This window comes from Spea bombifrons, chromosome 3, assembly GCF_027358695.1.
Source record: "Spea bombifrons isolate aSpeBom1 chromosome 3, aSpeBom1.2.pri, whole genome shotgun sequence".
NCBI classification, from domain to species: domain Eukaryota; kingdom Metazoa; phylum Chordata; class Amphibia; order Anura; family Pelobatidae; genus Spea; species Spea bombifrons.
In genome coordinates, this window is record NC_071089.1 from 26894188 (window position 1) to 26915250 (window position 21063).

The 21063-nt window shown below is 39.4% G+C and overlaps 1 protein-coding gene across 1 annotated transcript; it reads left to right on the plus strand.

Annotated features, from left to right (window-relative positions):
* Positions 1-486: 486 nt before the first annotated feature.
* LOC128484345 (alpha-tectorin-like) lies at positions 487-15930 on the plus strand. The gene is made up of 9 exons (XM_053460686.1): positions 487-618; positions 4202-4290; positions 5038-5142; positions 6011-6171; positions 7116-7251; positions 7921-8015; positions 11806-11974; positions 13342-13456; positions 15268-15930. The coding sequence occupies exons 1-9, from the start codon at positions 531-533 to the stop codon at positions 15435-15437; spliced, it is 1128 nt and encodes a 375-aa protein (XP_053316661.1). The 5' UTR covers positions 487-530; the 3' UTR covers positions 15438-15930.
* The last annotated feature ends 5133 nt before the right edge of the window (positions 15931-21063 follow it).

Below are 21063 nucleotides of genomic sequence, written 5' to 3' on the forward strand. Positions count from 1 at the left end.
TTCTTATTTTTAAGGGTATCTTTATTTTGATTTGCTCTGAAAACGTTAGGTATTTATAGTTTCCTGGAATAAAAAAAAGGGTAGTTCTGACTCACAAGAGTTCATAGCTGACCGGACAAACACTATAACATTTAAAAGGCATCAATGAAGTAGGGCTTTCAAAGGGGTCCACACTCCAGGCCAATAAATAACATGTTATCATTCTGTTACAACACTACAAGAAAAAATGTCTTGTTTTAGACTTTTCATTGTGGGGCTATGTGGTCTTAAAAGAGAAATGTGGGTAGTTTGTGTGGGTTGCCCTGGTTATCACCAAAAGACTTTGTGAATTTGGAGAATCCCATTGTTGGCCTTTAGAGGTATTGTTTTCTTTCTCTGTAAGAGGCTCTTGTCTCTGTCAAGGTGATAAAATTTAGAAAAAAATATTTTAAGTGTTGTGGAAAGTCTGTTCTGTGATCATCTTCTCACAACTGCCTCTTACAGTGAAGGAAATCCCTTGGTTCCTGGACCTCTCCTGAGATTCACTGGCAATGCTTTGTATTAAAATGTTGGCTGCTGTGGGCCAAATATCTTTATTTTTGGTCTGTTGGACCTCAGCATATAATGATGTTGGAGAAGGTAAGTAAAACAGGATTCCATTTTTTAAATACTTTTATTTATTTTTATTATCTTTTATTTATATAGCTCCAATAATTTACGCAATGCTTAATACAATACATATATTCAAGGGGTACGACACGACGAGAACTGACAGACTAAGACAAATCGATACATTAGGTGGTGAGAGCCCTGCTCGCAAGCTTACAATCTTGAGGGAATGGGGTGAGGACAAACATAAGGCACAGAGAAAGGGTGAGAGGTAGTGTGCTGGTTGTATCAATGACAAGGAAGGTCTAGCAGCTAAGGTGGTGCGGCTTCTCTGAAGAAATGAGTTTTGAGATATTTCTTGAATGTTGGGAGGGTGAATGCTGAAGGTTCGGTGCAGCCCGAGTGAAATCTTGTAGATGGGAAAAGGAAGAGGTGATGAGTGAGGAGGAGAGCCTTAGCCCATTTCTAAACCTTTGGGTCCATGGCTTAAAGATTAGAAGACATTTTCTAGGACCACATGTTCTAGTCTTGTAGTTAGCGATAAGACGAGTTATCTTAAAATCCTACATTGAATCTATATTATTTCAATTGTTTCTTTTGGAATGTATTTCAAATACTCATTTCCTTGAACATGTTTTAGTCTTTTTCATATATCACCAGGAATATAATCTACTTTTATGGTGAAAACCAAAATGATTTGATTTTTTTAGCAGCTCATGGAAACAGTGATCATCTAAGTGTTGTTAAACTTAAAAGTCCATTAGGATTATGGAAATATCAGTTCAATATCAGCTGCATAATTAAGTATACCTGCCACAGTAATTGGTAATTTGCTAATTGCCACAGTAATTTGGCAATTTGCCATTACGAAAGGATTTTATCATGTGAGCACAGATGATACTTTCTGAAGTTCTAAAAGTCCATTAGGACTTATGTGACCAGATTCTTAAGAATCGTCCAACCTTCATTTGAAAGAACGTCAGGTGCTATAGAAGTATCTTCAGATAAATGTGATCATATTTTTTAGAAATGATATTGTAGTATTTTTGGTATACTTTCATGTCTACTTTAAAGACGGTCTGAATTTTTATGTTTACCATTAGGAGAGGTCTCTTAACTTTCTTTTCGTGTGATTTTCATGATTATTTCTCCATGTTATTGTATATGTGTCCTAATGTTAAGTTGTTCATAGATGCAGGCATCCTTTAAAAAGGAGATGAGGAGTAAGGGATAACTTAAGGACAGGATATTGACAGGTTCTTGTTATGCCACAGGCTCACAACTATACTGGGCATCAAAAATAAGTAAAAGCTAATTTAGGCACTATATGGAAATACATGTGTATTACAGTGCACATATCGCCAAATACAGTTCTGTACAAATAAAGTTGAGGTATGTCTATGGTTATTTTAACCATTTGAATCCCTATTCAGAATAAAGAGCTCTAGTTTGTCCTCAGCATCAGATCATACCCTTCATCTGACTAGTCCCAGAAGTTTGGGCTGTGCATGTAATAAATGATTCAATGTTCTCTAACCTGCTTTTTTGCAATCTAATGTCTGTGCTTCTGGAAAGCACTGCTTTACCAGCAGGTGGAGGACCACCACCTGCCAACTAGCAATAGATCCTCCAGAGAAATGAATGGCTAAACTGCAGGGAGCATTCTGTCATAAGGGCCCTCTAGCTAGATTATCATCTCTGTGCATGAAACATGAAAGCTTGCTCGAAGAATCTCCCAATGCTACTTCCAACCTCCCACTTCCCCTTGCTTGCCATTTATGTTACCTTATTTCTACATGGTGAAACACGAATGGTGGAGTTTGGAGTTGCTGCTTTGGAGTTTCTGTATATATGTTTATGGGACACACCACAACTGGAAACGTCTGTCAAAAAGCAAATCTAACTTGTCGATGTCTAGTCGGTTGTAATTGTCCCTAGTTTTCTAAAATGTTATTAACTTATACATTTTCCCTTTTATGGTGTTCCCTACAAGCACCAGTCTTTATTTTCTGAGAATTGTGTCTAGTATTTGCTTTTCTACGGTTTCCTCTGCCTATAGAGATCCTGGCAAGCAGTAATAATCAAAATTAAGGTCTCTGAATATATACGCAGCAATTTTTCGTAGTTTGGCTTTTAACTGGACTTCAGAACAATTAGATCCAAATCAATTCACACCTTAAAAGCAACCAGCAAACAAAAGGTATTTGAGAAAGCAAACAAGCCAGGGGCATAGCTGGAAACCACAGGGCCCCAGGGCTAAAATTGTCCCAGGCCCCCAACTTCACCATACAACATATTGCCCTAAAATAGATTGTGAGTACCTCCTTTGCCCCAAAACAGCTTGTGAGTGCTACATTTGCCCCAAAGCAGCTTATCAAACAGCCTGTCTGTTTCATCTTTGCTCCTGCTTGCCAATGCCCCCAAACAGCTTGTCTGTGCCATCATTGCCCCAACATACACTCTGGCACACATACGTAAATATACGTACACAAATTTACACATGCTAACACATACACTTACTCATATTCACTAACACACACGTAGATACTCATTCTAACACACAAACTCCCTCACACACTACTCATGCTAACACACATCACACACACGCCACCTTCCCATATGTGCTCACACACACTTACATATAGACCTCCATACTCACATAAACTCATACATAGACGCCCATGCTCACACACACTTATACATAGACATCCGTGATCACATACACTTATACATAGACATTCATGCTCACATACATACAAACATATATTCCCCTTCCCACTGGAACTCCCTCGCCTCCCCTGCAGCTTTCTGTCCAGCTGCTTGCACGGTTCTGGCTGCTTGCACACTCTGTTTCACCGCTGGGCCACGTGCTACATAAGGTGACCCCGCTGGGTTCCTCTCTCTCCGTGCCGGTTCAAAATTGTTTTGTGAACAATTTTGAAGTGGCAGGAGGAGACAGGAACAAGTGGTTGCAGGAGTAGCCCGGGCCCCCTAGAGAGACAGGCCTTGTCGCAGTAGCAACCGTTGCCAGCGCTTTGGCTACAAAACTGAGAAACATCACAAAAAACAAATGCTGAAATCACTTAAAATGTGCTTTAACTATACTCCATCAATTCTCAGAACGTTACACTACACTTGGAAAACAATGACTGAAGCGTTTCCGAAATCCTGTAAGGTCCTGCAACTTACCTTAGCTAACCAAGAATCCCTAAGCCAACGCATAACAGAGGAGAAAATAGATATTGTTCTAACACAACCGAAAAAATCCAAACGACCGGGCCTCGATGACGTCACAGCTACTTAAACCATATTTACAAAGGCTTCTCAACTCTTTTCTGTAGGGCTCCCCAGCACCTGCAGAGATGCTTTAAACCAACATAGTAGTCATCCCCAAAGATAATATGGACCCCAAATTAAGAAAGAGCTTTAGTAATGTGACAAATGTGTTTTGGGATATGAGATTGCTGGGTAATTTGGCCGAGCTGACACATTGGGCACAAAGTTGCAGTCATGTCCATGAAAGTAAACACATTTTATGATATGAAATGTTCCTTGACATATATTGAAAATCAAGTGAAAGGTGAATTTATAAAATGCATTCATAATCTTGCAGAAATCAACGAGACAGTCATCTGCACCAAGGACTTAATAGAAGTGGAAATCCCTAGTGTATTTTTCCTGACAAAGATCCCTCCAATATTAGTAAGTGCATCACTTAAACTTTTAGCAATGACATGTGATATTTATTATATCACATGTCATTTGCTAATGGTACATATTATATATTTGTGTGACAGAATGTTGAGCATTTAATTAAATAAATTGTAATGCATTTTTATAACAGTAGCTTTGACTACTTAAAATAAACTGTTTTTTACATACAATAGGATGTAAGTAGATATTAAAGTACCTAGGCACTTCCCCATATAGTCTGCACTTTTATAATCACTTATTGCTTCTGGACGATAGCGTTATCTTCTTGAAGGGCCCGGATGGGTTTTAGGGTCTACCAATTACCTAGAAGAAACCTGCTCTGAGCGTAATAACACGTGACACCCATGCCATGTTCTTGAAGAGGTTAGAACAAATTGTGAACATGAGTTTGTAACCAGATCTGGTGGAATAGACCCTCCTTGAAGGGTCATGGGAACCCAATAATTCTCTTAAGGGCTTTGAGAAATCTATCATATAAACCATTTTCTAGCCTTTTACCGTGTATTCCCCTATAGAGATCAGGAATTCATAGTTTATTTTATGAGAGAACTTTCATTACCTGGCAGTTCTTGGCACTCAAATGTGAGAATCTACCTTTTCTTGTATCAGAGAAACCCTATAACACCCGAGAAGGATCTTCAAATTCCATTTCTATGTTTTAGAATAAACATAGTACAGTTTTCATCAAGTTTCTTGGTGGATCAGAGTGCATCATAATATTAATTATTTTTCCAGATCACTGATTTGCACCTTAATGATCCAGAATGTCGCGGCAGAGAAATAGAAGACTCCTATGTTTTCAGTATTCAGACTAATTTCACAGAATGTGGAACTATAACGGTAAGGTATAACACATTTTTTCCAAATATGCTAGCATGTTTGGATCATAAATAACTAATCATACAATGCTTTCAAAATAGATATGAAAACCAGAGCCTATGGATCTTTAAATTCAACTTAAGAATTCAAGATGAATGCAAAGATTCTAAGAGACATGCAGTCTAGGTATAACCAACATCAGAAAATGACATCAGCTTGGCCATCATACAGATGTTCTTTTGGATAAATGGCCACCATGATAGGACAATTTCTGATTATATTAATTTAGCTTTTGAAATAGTTTTCTTCAATTGGAAAGGGAGTCAATTTCTGTTTTTTGGGGCCCACTACAATTATTTTAGAAAAAAATCCATAAACGAAAACATGTCTCCAATTTTTAAAGGTTTACACAAACATCCCAAGGGAAGGCATCATTACTCCCTCCTGGCCCACTCACCTTTTCAACATCCTCACTTACCCACATCTACATCTGCCACGCCACCATTCCATTTCCCCAGGCCATATTCCATGCATTTTGTCTTGAAACGCCATTGCGAACCTGATTTTACCGTTTGATTTGGGTATGTACTATATATGAATTGCCCTGTACTTGGCTGCTGTACTTACGTGGTGTCTCTGATCTTAAAAATGGTTTGTACCAAAGATGCTTCTGCATCACAGTACATTTTGTAGTGTATTTTCAGAGATTTTGTAAGAAATATATTCAATACAACAAAATCTGTGTTCAATATCTATATAAAAAAAGGTAAACGTTATATGGCATTCATTTAAATAGAGACTTATGAGTCCTTGCGCAAAGGACAGGAAGGTGCTCACCATTTATCATCAAAAATCCAATGACTCCAAAAATATTGGGGTTGTTTTTCAGGCCTCAGATGATTCGCACATTGTGTTCTTCAACACCATACACAGCAATTCGTCAGATGTGGTCACCAGGTCATATATCAACATCACTTTCGCCTGTCGGTATCCAATTAATTACATGGTGCGGCAACCAAATGGGGAAAGCAGAATCAGTGTTGATATCCGGTAGGTAAATACCTAGTATGTATATATTTTTCTATGTAATATAACTAAACATATACAGTATATTTATAGGCCATTTGGGCAGTCTTGACACAAGTGGAATATTGCCATCCTCACGTGTCTTTCCACCGTTAACACCCTTCTCTATCCTACAGCATCTCCCTCTCCCTCCAGCTACTCCGTCCAAGAGCTTGCCACCTACTTCAAGTTTCTCTCGTCCTTCCACCTCACCACCTGTCCCATTGACCCCACGTTCACATCTCCTTCCATCCGTTTCAAGTGTCCTTACCCCAACCAATGTTCCATCTAATTTTTCTTAGTTGGCGTGCGCAGAAAATTTCTCTTGTGCAAAAAGTTTCACAGAGCAAAAAGTTTGTGCGCACAATATCCACGCCGCATAAAGTTTCAAAAAAATGTAAAAATTGTTCTTTTTTGGGGGGAAAACTGTTGTGCGCAGAATTTTTGGACATGTGCGCTCTCTAAAAAAGCTATGTGCGCGCGCACAAGCGCACAGCTTAGAGGGAACACTGACCCCAACCCTAACTCATTCTCATTCTCCCATCCTAAAGAAACCTTCATCTCTCATTCCCATCAAACTAGCGTCCAGTTGCCCTTCTCCCATTTGCATCCAAACTGCAGGAACGATTAACTTATAATCTTTCTTCCTAACACCCTCAACCATCATCACAATCAAGCCATCTGAACAACTTCAACAGATCATCCGGACCCGATCAACTAATCCCCATCAAAGCAGTCCTCTCCTATTGTCTCACTTCCCCCTCAACCACGACTAGATTTTAAGCTCTCAAGAGCAGGGCCCTCTTCTCCTTTTGTATCAGTTTTTTATCATGTGTGACTTTAATTTATTCCACTGATTGTAACAACGCTACTGAATCTGCTAGCACTATATAAAAATGTAAATGTTATGTGAATTGGATTTTTTACAGTACAATAACACTGAGTACAGAAGACGGGAACTTCTCTGTGTCCATGATGTTATACAAAGACAAGGGTTTTCAAGATATGTGGACCACGGTACCATCACTTAAACTTGAAGATAACATATTTGTCAGAGTTCACATGGTAATGCATTTTACTTAGATGCCTTTAAATGTATATCAATTAAACCCTGTATTGTGCATATTTAGAACTTTTCTTTATATCTACTTTCTGGTTTTCTATAAATCTATGAATTTAAAGTTGTTTGTCAATTGTGCTCTGTGCATGAATCATTTCACAACTGTCTTAACTGAAAGTAGGTCTTGGCTGGTATCCTCGGGGTGTTCTTTATGCCTAAGTTATCTCTAAGTGTTAACCTTTACTGCCATCAGCTGCTTCCTTCCTACCTAAGGGTTTAGCATATAAAACCACCTCAAATGTGTCCCCATGATATCTATTAAGAAGAATAAACCTCTGAATGAAATCTTAAACTACCAGTCACTGGTAATAGTAACGTATATTCTATATTCTATACGGTGTATATTTATATATATATATATATATATATATATATATATATATATTCTACAGTCTGTTGCTGCCCCCTACTGGCTGTATACCAGAATCAGTATTTTATTTTATCATGTATCAAAGTAAAACAAAAAAGATATAATAACAGAAAAAAAAGTATCCTATCAAGAATAAATGCATTAAACCTCAATATCTGGTTCTATTTCATTTTAAGATTATGCTACCAATTGCTCGATAGAATTAATGACACTATGTTAAACTAATAATCTTCGTTCTTGACAGATTCCAGGTCATTTGATAATACGTTTGGAGAAATGCTGGGCTACTCCTACAAATGACCCTTCTCATCCTGTGCAATATACCTTTATACAAGACAGGTAAAAGCAGTACTAATAATGATGTGATGCTTAACAAAATATATGCTTTGTTTGGGTTTATAAAAAGAGATAATCATTTTTATTGCAACAAGATCAAACAACACAAAAACATGTCTTATGGGCAAAAATGCTGATAATTAGTATGCTTGGGAGGGTGTTGGGACTATGCAAAGCTGGCATGTAAAGAGTCCCCTATACCAGGGGCGTACCTAGAGTATTTGCCACCCGGGGCGGATCCTGTAAGTGGCACCCCCCCCCAAATGTAAAGACATCTACAAAATTATGTTGGCAAGAATATTTATTGCACCAATTTGTAAACTGTATGTCAACTGTAAACAACAAGAAATCTGAAAAAATAAATTAATAACTTATAAGTAAAATAAATAGGTTTAAATAACATTTACTGAACATATAATAGTGCTTTCTTTAATAACCCCCCCCCCAAAAAAACAACAAACACAACAAGTTTCTAAGAAGACCTAACAAATGAGTGACAAACATTACAAATTAAGTACTGGCTAAGCAGCTAAAGACACTATAAACTAAAAAAAATTCTGATATTATAATCAGGAGTCACCATAACATTGTTCTCTTTTCATTTAAGCATTTGCATATATAGTGTCGACTAATGATTATATATACCATATGAACCAGACACTGACTGTGGTATAGCATGACACCTATCACTATATACTGAGCCAGGCAGTGACGGTGGTACAGCATAATGCCTATCACTCTATACTGAGACAGACATTGACGGTGGTGCAGCTTAAGTAATTTCATTATATATTGAGGCAAACATTACAGTGAAACAGCATAACTCCTATCACTATACACTGAGCCAGATACTACAGTGGAACAGCATAACACCTATCACTATAACTGAGCCAGATATTGATGGTGGTACAGCATAACCGCTATCTTTATATACTGAGCTAGACACTTATAGTAGTACAACATAACTATCACCATACACTGAGGCAGACATTGACAGTTGTGCAGCACAACTGCTATCATTATATACTGAGACACGCGCTGACAGTAGTACAACATAACTGTTTCCATTATATACTGAGGCACGCGCTGACGGTGGTACAACATAACTGTTATTATATACTGAGGCCCACATTGCCGGTGATACAGGATAACACCTATCACTTTATACTGAGCACACATTGACGGTGGGGCAGCGTAATCCATATCACTATACATTGATTTCTTTTTGAAGCCTGAAAGTTTACATAAAGTGTGAGTGCATTACTTAGTCGTACAGCACCACTTTTTGTATACAATACTACGCAATCATTTGTTTTTTTCTGTTTCATTTTTTCGATTTTCCTAAACCGGTATACACGAGCGCCCCCTAGTGTCCTTTTTTCACTATACATTGAGCCTGACATTTACAATAATGCAGCATAACCCATATCACTATATACAAAGCCATTGATGTGGTGTAGGCCTACCACTTCAGTGTCTGGCGTAGTATATAGTGGTGGGGGTTATGCTGCATTATTGTAAATGTCTAGATCGATGTATAGTGATAGGGATTATGCTGTACTGCCCTCAACTGCAGATCAGGGGAAGACTGTGAGAGTCAGTACAGCCTTCCCTTCTTCTGACTGCACCGTGACATTGGGAGGTCCTCTCCCCGTAATCATCCCCAAAGTCCATTTGTCCCCTACGTCACTAAACCACAACTCTCTTTTAATTACTCCCTGTAGTTCAGGTGTAGATCAAATAAACAACACATGGAAACAGCACGTGTAACTGAATAAGACATAAATATCCTGTATTTACAGGTATACATAAATAATGTATGGAAACATAGCATTGCAGGTATAAATCAACAGAACACACAAACCCAGCATTGCAGGTATAGATCAACTGGAAATCACTCAGCACTGAAGGTATAGATCAAATAAACAACACATGGAAACAGCACCCCAGGTATTGATCAACTGAATAAGACATACAAATCCTGTATTTGCTGGTAAACATAAATAATGTATAGAAACATAGCATAGCAGATACAGACCAACACATTAACACACAAACCCAGCTTTGCAGGTATTGATCAATTGGAATTCACACAAAAACTCAGCATTAAAGTTATAGATAAAACACCCTAAATTACAGGCATAGATCACAGATTGCACACCCCAAAGCCAGCGTCCACATTGCCCACATAGAACCTGACCAGCACCCTGCGGTGGGGGTGCAAGGCCTCTGTCTCCCTGCATTGCCACTGTACGGAACAGTATAGAGTGATGGGAGTTATGATGTACTTTAGAGCATAATTATAATGAAAAAGACATTGGAAATGGTACAGCATAACACCCATCACTCTCACACACTTACCAATCCACACTTACCAATCCACAGATTCCACACATACCAATCCACACGTATACCAATCCACAGATTCCACACATACCAATCCACAGATTCCACACATACCACACATACCAATCCACAGATTCCACACATACCAATCCACAGGTTCCACACATACTAATCCACACACATACTAATCCACACATATACCAATCCACACATATACCAATCCACACATATACCAATCCACAGATTCCACACATACCAATCCACAGATTCCACACATACCACACATACCAATCCAGAGATTCCACACATACTAATCCACAGATTCCACACATACCAATCCACTCTCACTGTCACTCAGTCTTAATGAATGATTTCCTACCTTCTTTTCTACCTATTTTCTTCGTACAGCAGTCTTCCTCTTCGCTCCTCTTCTTCTGTCTTCTTCCGGGTCAGAGGGCACTGTGGGCGCGGCTTCAGTGCCGCCGGGGTTTGTTGTCAGATCCCGGCGGCACTGAAGCCGCGCCCACAGTGCCCTCTGCACAGCAGCAGTTGCCGCGCGGATCGCAAGGGAGCAGTATCGGAGGTCTTTAACAGACATCCGGCTCCCTTGAGTGATTTTTAAGCCGGTTCAGGGGAACCGGCTTAAAATCACTCAAAGGAGCCGGAGGTCTGTTAAAGACCTCCGATACCGCTCTCTTGCGAGCCTGCTCCTCCAGCGGCGGACATTACTGTCCGTCTCTGGAGGGGTGCCGGGTGCCGGCAAGTTGGCACCCCCCTGATGAGCGGCACCCGGTGCGGACCGCCCCCCCCGCCCCCCGCTAGGTACGCTACTGCCCTATACATCTTGTAATGCTTTTGTGACTAATCATTTTGTTTAGTAGTTTTATCGATAAGCTAGTAATCTAGAATAATATTACATAGAACATAGAATTTGACAGCAGATAAGAACCATTCGGCACATAAAGACTGCCTGGTTTTCCTGCTGTTAAGACCTTAATCTGTTGAATGATCTGCCATATACCCATTCCTTGCATGTTCGATTCCCCTTACTGTATTAACCTCTACCACTTCTAATGGGAGGCTGTTCCACGGATCTACTGTGTAGTCAGTAAAGTAAAGCTTATTTACATTACACAAAAGCCTCTGACCCTCTTGTTTTAGATTATAACCTTGTTCTAATATTTCCCATCCTTTGAAATAAACTTTCCTCCTATACTAAATTACGTTATGTATTTAGATGTTTCATCGCCCTTCTCTCTTATCTCCTCTGTATAAAAAATGTGCATTTGGTTAAACACATATAATGGATGTTAACTAAAGTAATTTTATTTGGATAAGGGCTGCCATGTGATAGATTTCCACAGGGTACCCTGCTTTCAAACATGGTTATTGTATATTATTTTACCAACAATTATGTAACAATAAATCATTCTTTTCTATATACTAGCTGCTCCCATGTATTCTTGGATGAAACCCTGTCTATTATAATGAATGGAGTTAGTGCAGAAGCAATGTTTAGGATCCAGATGTTCAAGTTTGTGGGACTCGCTTACAACAATGTCTTCCTGCACTGCACAGTCCAGATTTGCCATAACACCGAAAACATCTGTAAGCCAGTAAGTATTAGTATTTGAAGTGTAAAGCAGCAGCTAGTCCCAAACCTGCCTATTTTTCGTGATGTAGTCTTAGATTCAGGATAAAAGTAAAAAAACAACAAAGTTCCAACAAAGTGAAGTTAAAAGTTGAAAATGAGTTCCTCTACGACACAGGACAAGAACAACAACAGAAAAAATCCTCTATAGAGCCGTGGTCACTGACGTGTTTCGTCCATGTTGGTGACCATAGTCATGCTCTATTGGTGTTTTTTTGTTTTTCTGTTTGTGGAAATTCATTTTCAACTTTTAACTTCACTTTGTTGGGACTTTTAACTTGAATTTAGAAATATGAAGATGAAAGATTTACTACCATGTGTGACACCCCTCACTGCCTTTATCTGGCATAGGTAATATGGTTATGTGCATGTTTGGGATTTTTTGTTGTTGTTTTTATCTTTTTTTTTATTTGAATGACGGCTTAAGGCACCGTACCCAGGAGGCAACGACTACTTTAGTGGAGTTGCCACACTCTATTGAATTTAGATTCCTGATAGCTTTATGTCTATCCCATGTTTAAATTCCCTTACTGTATTAAGATCTACCACTTCTCCTGGAAGGCTGGATGGGGTCTCCAGAACTGTATACACTATTGTACTACAATACCCTACTCAAAATGTCTGGTACCCCTATTCACTATAGCAGTTACCCTACCAGCTCGATACTCTAGGAAGCTGTCTAGGTCCCCCATGAGACATACCTGACCCTGAGAAAGTTATCATGTTGATATTTTGCATTTTGTGTATTAAGAAGGATACGCAGTGAAATTCTCTGTGGTCCGCTGCCCCAGAGACATTTTAATGCCATCTCAATCCATATCTTGTCATGTGTCCAAGACCTATTGATAATTGTTGGAGTCTTTTTTTTAATTTTGGCAATAAGGCTAGTTACCAGTCTCTATTCTAAAGAAAATGGAACTAAAGTGAAAGAAATTGAAAATGAGTGAAACTCAAATAATTTAAACTTTTGATTTGATTAGATTTTTTTTCCTCCTGGTTTGGCTCTAGGTTCTATATGATCCAAATTTCAGATTTGCAGGTCCCTAATAATATGTATTGAGAATAAAATAGAGGTGTTTTTAAAATTATATTTGTGGTGAGTAAATCCAGTAATCTGGTAGTCACGCATCAATGAGGTGGTGGGATGGAAATGGGTGGCTTATTGTTAATAATGGGTAGGTCATAAAGCCAAACCGACCTATTGGGGGTACCAAAAAACCTACGCCCAGACACTAGTGACCCTACGCTCAGCCCTGTCACTATCCAAAACCAATTCCCATTACTTTGCTAGAAAGGTTGACTGACTTCTTGTTGTCATTTTTTTCCAACCAGAATTGTACTACTCACAGGAGAATAAACAGAAACAGGAGAGATTTACCTGCTGCTCATACAGTGACCTATGGCCCAATCGAACTAAAGATATCAGACGACGGAGGTCCTGAAACAGGTATGTTTTATTCTCAAAATATCTAATTTAATTGAGGCCTTAAAAAGTACCGTATTACATGTCTTTGGAATTATTGGAGTGCAAGTTCAATAACTAAAGGTGGGACTCAGGGAAGGGCTGGCACCTTCTGGCCCAGGAACCAGCTAAAGCCAAGGGGCCCCATCAGCCGTTTCCCTTCTCCACCCCGGTAACTAACTAGTGCTGACACACATACTTACACACACTCTCATACTAACAGTGACTTACACACTAACATACCTATACATACTCTCACACAAACACACACTTACACACTCATTCTAATACACACTTCATCTAGCACACACTCACACATACACATTCATGCTAACATGCAAACACACATACATATTCATGCTAACACACACTCTCTCATGCTAACACACATGCCCTTGCATGTCTCGGGTGCCGGCGCTTCACTGCTGAGCGTCATATGCCGGCGGTCAGCGTGAAGCGCCCGAGCGGTTGCTGAGCGCCGAGCGGTTGCCCGAGCGGTTGCTGAAAACGACCGCTCGGCACCTCTTGGGCCCCCCTGACTGACAGAAATCCAGGACTCCTCTGCTCCCCGCCGCTGCCGCCGCCGCCGCCTGCCTCAGCGCTGCCCAGAGTGCAGTGTTGGGAGCGTGAGGCGTTTGTCTCGGGTGCGGGCCCTTCACGCTGACCGCCGGCATATGACGCTCAGCAGTGAAGCGCCGGCACCCGAGACAAACGCCTCACGTTCCCGACACAGGAGTTGACGGTAAGTGACCTACAAAGGGGGGTAGGGAGGGAGTGGGTAGATCGTGAGAAGGGGTAGGGAGGGAGTGGGTAGATCGTGAGAAGGGGGGGAGTGGGTAGATCGTGAGAAGGGGGGGAGTGGGTAGATCGTGAGAAGGGGGGTAGGGAGGGAGTGGGTAGATCGTGAGAAGGGGGGTAGGGAGGGAGAGGGTAGATCGTGAGAAGGGGGTATGGAGGGAGAGGGTAGATCGTGAGAAGGGGGGTATGGAGGGAGAGGGTAGATCGTGAGAAGGGGGGGTAGGGAGGGAGAGGGTAGATCGTGAGAAGTGGGGTAAGGGAGGGAGAGGGGAGATAGTGAGAAAGGGATAGATGGGTTGGGGGGGCCCCTTAACAGATTCTCGCACCGGGGCCCTGAGGTTTCTAGTTACGCCCCTGCACACTTACAGATACACATTAACGCTAACACACACACTTACGCTTTCACACTCATGCTAACGCGTACAAACGCATAAACAGTCACATGCAGTCTCTAACATACATACGTACACACTTACTCACTGGATAAACTGTGTTTGTCTACTCCATTTTTGTGTAATCATCACAAAGAGCACTTAGTAGCCTAATTTGTCTCCTATCTGGTGACTAGATAGTCTTGGATTTTTCTTTTGTGTTTAAAATAAGCTGTGTTCTATAATTATATACTAAATCCCACCATTAAATATCAGTGTTTTCTTTCGACAGACTGGTGAATAGATGTTTGCTCCTACTATGTTCCACTGAACCCTGCTAATCTATTTAGAGGATCATGAACCCACAAAGAATCCTTTCAAATTGAATTCCAATAGCTAATTCTTGTTTTGGTAGTTTATAACAAATCTATTTGAAGTATTCTTATTTATTGGCTCATATAGTACCATCATTATTCTACAACGCTGAAGACTCTGTAAATGAATGTATATTGTATATCCAGCAGGCGGCCACATGTATGTAAAGTATCGGCTGCTTGCCTTAAAGATCTAGGTCTGATTTAAACCCCTAACTGGCCCTGCTAATTGCCCCTTCTTTTTTCTTTCTAGGTAAAATGAAATTTGTATCGGTGGAGACGTTAATCATCACCAGCGTCCTGGCTGTGGTATTCTTGATCATTGGAGTATTTGGGAAACTCATGCTAAATTCTCGCAGATCGTATCCAGCCACGCAACCACAGTTAACACTCGCCAACATCCACTCTGAAGTGGCGTCGTGATGAAACAAATTCACTATTAAAATTCGATATATTTCTAACAAAGGTTCTAATTCATGTTGTTTTGGGAAACTTTACCTAAAATGCAAGTTTAATGTCTACAAATTGTTAATTACAATATTATCAGATCTATACTTAACATATAAATATCCCAAAGTTGGAAGTTTAATATATTCAGCATTTGCTCAAATATAAAATGACCCTGATTCTAAAGCAATCCACCAAATATGAATCATCATAAAAGAAAATGTACTTAGTAGACAATGTTTAGAAATAAACTAAAATCATTAATAATTCAATGTATCTGGGCTATCAAAGTATCCCGGATTAGAATTTAGAAAAAGAAACAGCAATTTGATATTCTAACAGTTTAACTTGTCAAGGTATGTAATATTTTAACACAAATATTATTATTATAATTCTGCTAAATATCTGTAAAATATGCATTTTACTTTTTAAAGTTTCTGAAGTACCGTATATACTGGAATATCAGCAAAGTGATTATTCACAGCTTGACTTGTAAATTGTATTTGTTACTTGTTTTGTTTTATATTAATCCTGTTTCATGATACAAATTCAGATTTTTATGTTGCAAATATAACTGAAAAAAATGATTTAACTGGTTTAATTTACATGGGTTTATGGTTTATTTCCAAATTTGGGAAATTTGGGTTTGTAGGTAATTCTTTAAGATGACGTAAACACCGGGGCTATTCCTGGAAATTCTTTTTTAAAGTAAAACACATTTACACAATGGTTACTTTGCGGCGGAGGGCTTTGCACACTCCCGTAGTGCAGTACCAAGGCCAACCTGCCCGTACCTGGTGCCATATTTGTGTGGCTCTAGGTTTTTGGGGGCTCTAAGCAAAATATTGAGATGGAGCCAGTGATATGTAAAAATTAAATTGAGGGATGAATTTCTTTAACATAGGACTCTGTGTTTGCTAGGGTCTCAGTCTCCCTAAATCCCCCATCATGCTAGGCTGGGTCCTTATTTGATACCTGGGGCTCATATATTAATCAGGGGCCTTTAAATACTGAGGTGCCTCCAGCTACCCTTGCTGGAGCATGGTTGTCCTAACACTCTCGATTCTGAGATTATTTTATCTGGATTGTGACCCTTGATTTTGGGTTTTGGCTTTGGCATTCTTTGCTTCCCTCGTTGTACCTTGTTTCAGCCTGTCTCAGTATCTGGCTTGGACATTGACCATGTTCCTGTTTGATCCCTCGGTACCTCATCTGTGATATTCAAAATAATAGCATTTATAAGGAAGAGATCAGATCCCTTACGAAAAATTACTGCAGTTTTTTTCTGAAGTAATACTGCAGTTTTTTGGACATGAAAAACTGCAATACTGCACTTTTACTGCAGTATTACTGCACATTTACCGCAGTTTTACTGCATTTGTACTTCACTGTACCGCAGTTTTACTGCAGTTATTTTTGTAAGGAAGTACAAATGCAATAAAGCTGCAGTACATTGAAGCACAACTGTAGGTTTGCAATATAAAAAAGTGCAGTAAATGTGCAGTAATACTGCAGTAAAAGCGCAGTATTGCAGTTTATCATGTCCAAAAAACTGCAGTATTACTTCAGAAAAACTGCAGTAATTTTTTCGTAAGGGGAGTAAATGTTGTAGGCAAATAAGCTAAGAATTGTTTTACCTGGGAAAGCATTAGGATAAGCACTCCCACATATTAATCTAGAATATTTGTTATAAGTTAAGATCATTTGAGCAGGGCCCTCCTTACCTCTTATTTCTGTAAGTCAAATTGCCATGTTTTGTGCTACTTATTTCCTGTTTACCAATTGAACAACCCTGCGGAATATGATGGCGCTATATAAAATAATAAATAATAATATAAGTCTTTGTAAAACTATGTGAATGTAGGCAATCATGTATAATTGATAATACAATTTCAGGTAAGGACTGGCATGAGGTTCCCATCAAGGAACCCTAATTTCAAAACTGATACTCGCAGATTATTATTTTTTCCCCCTATTAACATCAATTATATAACAATACATTTTTAACATAGAGATAATGCAGTGATTAATAAGAAACCATGCAGTTCATACCTCAAATCAAAGTGCACTGGTGACACCAACATTTATTGGGTTTTAAGACCAAACTGAACAAATGTTTAAGGTGAGTATTGCTCCCTCTTTTGGAGTGTTTGAACCCAAATCAAAGTGGCATTCCAGCACATCCATATAAAATGTATTTTAAATGTTTTTTTTTTTTGTTTTTTTTTTTTAAATCATCACTTTGCTTGCATTGACATGTGGAATATAAATATGATATATGGAATATAAATACCGGCTTAGCTGGAGACCTGTGCCAGCTGACGGTATCACACGCTTTGTACATGTTTACCAGGACCCTCTCTCCTTATATCAACGCGGGTAGTAAGCGCCTTACTTTACTTGATGTGGTGGTAACATCATCACTGCATTTTCCCTTTTCAGTACTCTAGTCTGCAAATCTATATAGATTAGTATTTCTACACTATGCAGATATTTAAGAATAGCATTACTTCTCTGTTGAGCAACGGCATTGCTGGAGATTATTATTAGGTTCCAGGGGCATATGGAGACTAAAACCAGCACAGGTTTCTTTGCTGGGACCATTATTGGGAGTAAGGTGGGCTGTTGTTTGTTGAACACATATACATTTTACATGTTACTGACCAGCACACGTCAAGTGCAGCCCTGAAGTGAACAAGATGTATACTGTAAATTAACAGATAATCATCAATTTGTTATACTTCTTGTTTGAGATCTATGTACGTGTCCTGGAAAAATGGGCAACGTGGTCAACCAGGTCCTAGAGATTGCGAGGATTAATGGGTGGCCTGTACTGTCCCTATAAACTCACCAGTCTATAGTTTTTCCCTTTGTGTTTGTGACCTTCTTTTAAGTATCAGGGTCACACTAGTATGTCTCTAGTTTTTAAATAACTTCACTGAGCTTCTGAGAGTTAATGCCACAAGGGTCTGGTTCCCCTAGTTATCAATGTTATGTTTTTCCAGACGGGCAACCTTTTCAGATATGGTATATAGGTTTTAACAAGAATGGTTGACCATTGGCACTTCATCAGTGTGAAGAGAAAAATAAATTATTCAGCATGTTTGTGTTCACATCACTGGTTGTCTCCCATATCTGATCCTTAAAATCTCCAATATGTACATTTTCTATGTTTTTGTATTAATATATTTTTAGAACTATTTATGTTTGGGCTTGCTTGCATCATTCTTTACAATCCTCAAAATCATTGATGATTCCTTCTGTGTGAATAATGCCAAAGGCCTACTTTTTTTTTTTTTTTTAGTTTTCCCCCCTATTTATTACAGTGGCGTTTATGGCATTTGTTAGCATTTATTCCTAAACGGTAAATACTTCATAGGATAACTATTCAATAATGTTTTAAATGTTTTCTGTTGTTAACGGGATAGCTGTGTCTTCATTAGGGTACCAAGTATAGCTTATTTAATAGTGTTAGATAAATCAGTGAGATAGAATATGTCCATTAAGTTGTCCATGGTCCTTGCTTCCTGGTTCTCTCTACGTACGGAGGATGATATTTTTTCAGTCCTCGGAGCGCTGCAGCATCACCTCTCCCAGCTGGACTGCAGATCTCATGTCTCATGACCATACCTGTGAACTCTCTGGATTTGAGGTTACAGAGTTTTTGCCCCGATCTTAGGCTCTCGGGGTGAAGGGGCAGATTCTCAGGGTTATCCAGTCTGGAACTAACTCCTTATTATTATAGACTGCTGGGATCAAATCTAAGACTCCAAATTGGTGCTTTTGCTGCCAGTAATGGTTCATATTCCTGCTTGAATGCCAATGACTCAATTAAGTTTATCTTTCAATAATGACAAGTCAAGGATTCCATGAGTACAGGTATAAGTGCCATTTGGTTAACACATCTGGCAAGTATTAGGATACTACATAGAATCTTCGCAATAGGCCAAAAAAGGGTTAATATTTCAAGAGCCTCAGGGTCAGCTCATTTAGCTGTATTTTGTGTTTATTCAAACTTAAGATGAGCCACAGTTGTAGCAACAGTGGATTAGCTGAGTCCACCAAGGTTCAAAAATGAAATTAATAATAATGGAAATTCCCTAAAACAACCAACATGATTAATGAATAACCATTACAAAATCAAACATACACTACCAGGCCAAAAGTATATGGCAAACATTTTAAATTAAATATGATAGAAATCTAACATTTATTTTCGAAAATATAATTGTTTATTATGTTTCTTTTTCCCCCGGACACCCAGTTGGTGATGAAGAGACTTCACACTACATCCCCACCCAAGGCATACGGCCAGTATTGTCCTCCCCACCCCACATATGCCGTATGTGTTGCCAACCGCCACCTATAAAGTGCTCCCCTGAATTATGGGGGCTTGTGAATTTGATTAGCCTATTTACTTCCTTACGGGAGTTTATACGTCTGTCATAAAACAATGCAGCCCTATAGGTTGTAGTCACCAACATGTAAAGTTATACATGTGGTGGAAAAAGCAGATATGGCAACCCAATGCCCCAAGTAGCACATGTACAATGCCCGTTTTTGCCGTGAAATATTTTAACACTCCCTGACCTCAGAACAATCCATTTACTTATCAATGTTTCAGGGTCCTACTTGGACACCTTTGTATGTTAAATTAGGTAAAATTGTTTAGTGATTCACATAAGCCTCTTTGCTGGGACTGCACTGGCAAATTTAGGACTTTCGATGTATGGACAAAGAACCAGATATCCGGCTAACAGGGTGTTTAGGGACGTTACTAGGTTTTCCATATATCCAGACAAAAATGCTGGTAAAATATTTGGTTCTTCATTTATTTTTTATTGGTCTTCAGTTGCCAACTTGGCCACTTTTCACTGGCCTTATATTCTTACCTGGGAAGTCTGACAACCGAATCCTCCAGCTTGCGGCAGCGGGGTCCTGACACACGCCACTCCCTGCCTATTTTCCCTTTAAATGGGGGTGTTTCCCGCAACTTCAGCAGGCACGCCCACCAACATGAGCGGGACCGCCCAATGAGGTCAGCGGGCAGTCCTGGCCACGTCCCGCAAAGGTGGGCTGCTCAGATTAAGCAATGAAAGAAAGCCTCTGAGACACACATCTACTGCCCCTTCTTTACTTCCCAAGTAGCTGATAATGCTGGGTATGAGTGTATTACAGTGTTCTTTAACCCTTAATAATACATTTTAGATACAAAATACATTATTCCCTCTTAAAAGCCACAATTGTTTTAATAGATAACTATCAAGAAGTCACAAAGGGGTTTATTCACTAAAGCGAGAGTTGTCAGGAGAGTTGTTCCAGCAAAAGGCTGAGTTGACCCTGTATAATGTATAAGTCAAAGATTGAAGAAGTCTCAATGATACCTTATAAAAGAACAGTCAACATCTTCCTGCAGCAGAAGATCACTGGGGTTTGGACTTTCATAATCAAGCCACCACTCTCCTGAAATCTCCATTTAGTGAATAGACCCCAAACTCATATAATGTGTTCATGAAAAGCCCCACCCCGGGTCACGCCTCTAGCCACACCCTCTAAACCAAAACTGTCCCTCCTTGTTGTTTGGAAGTTAGGAGAACTATGG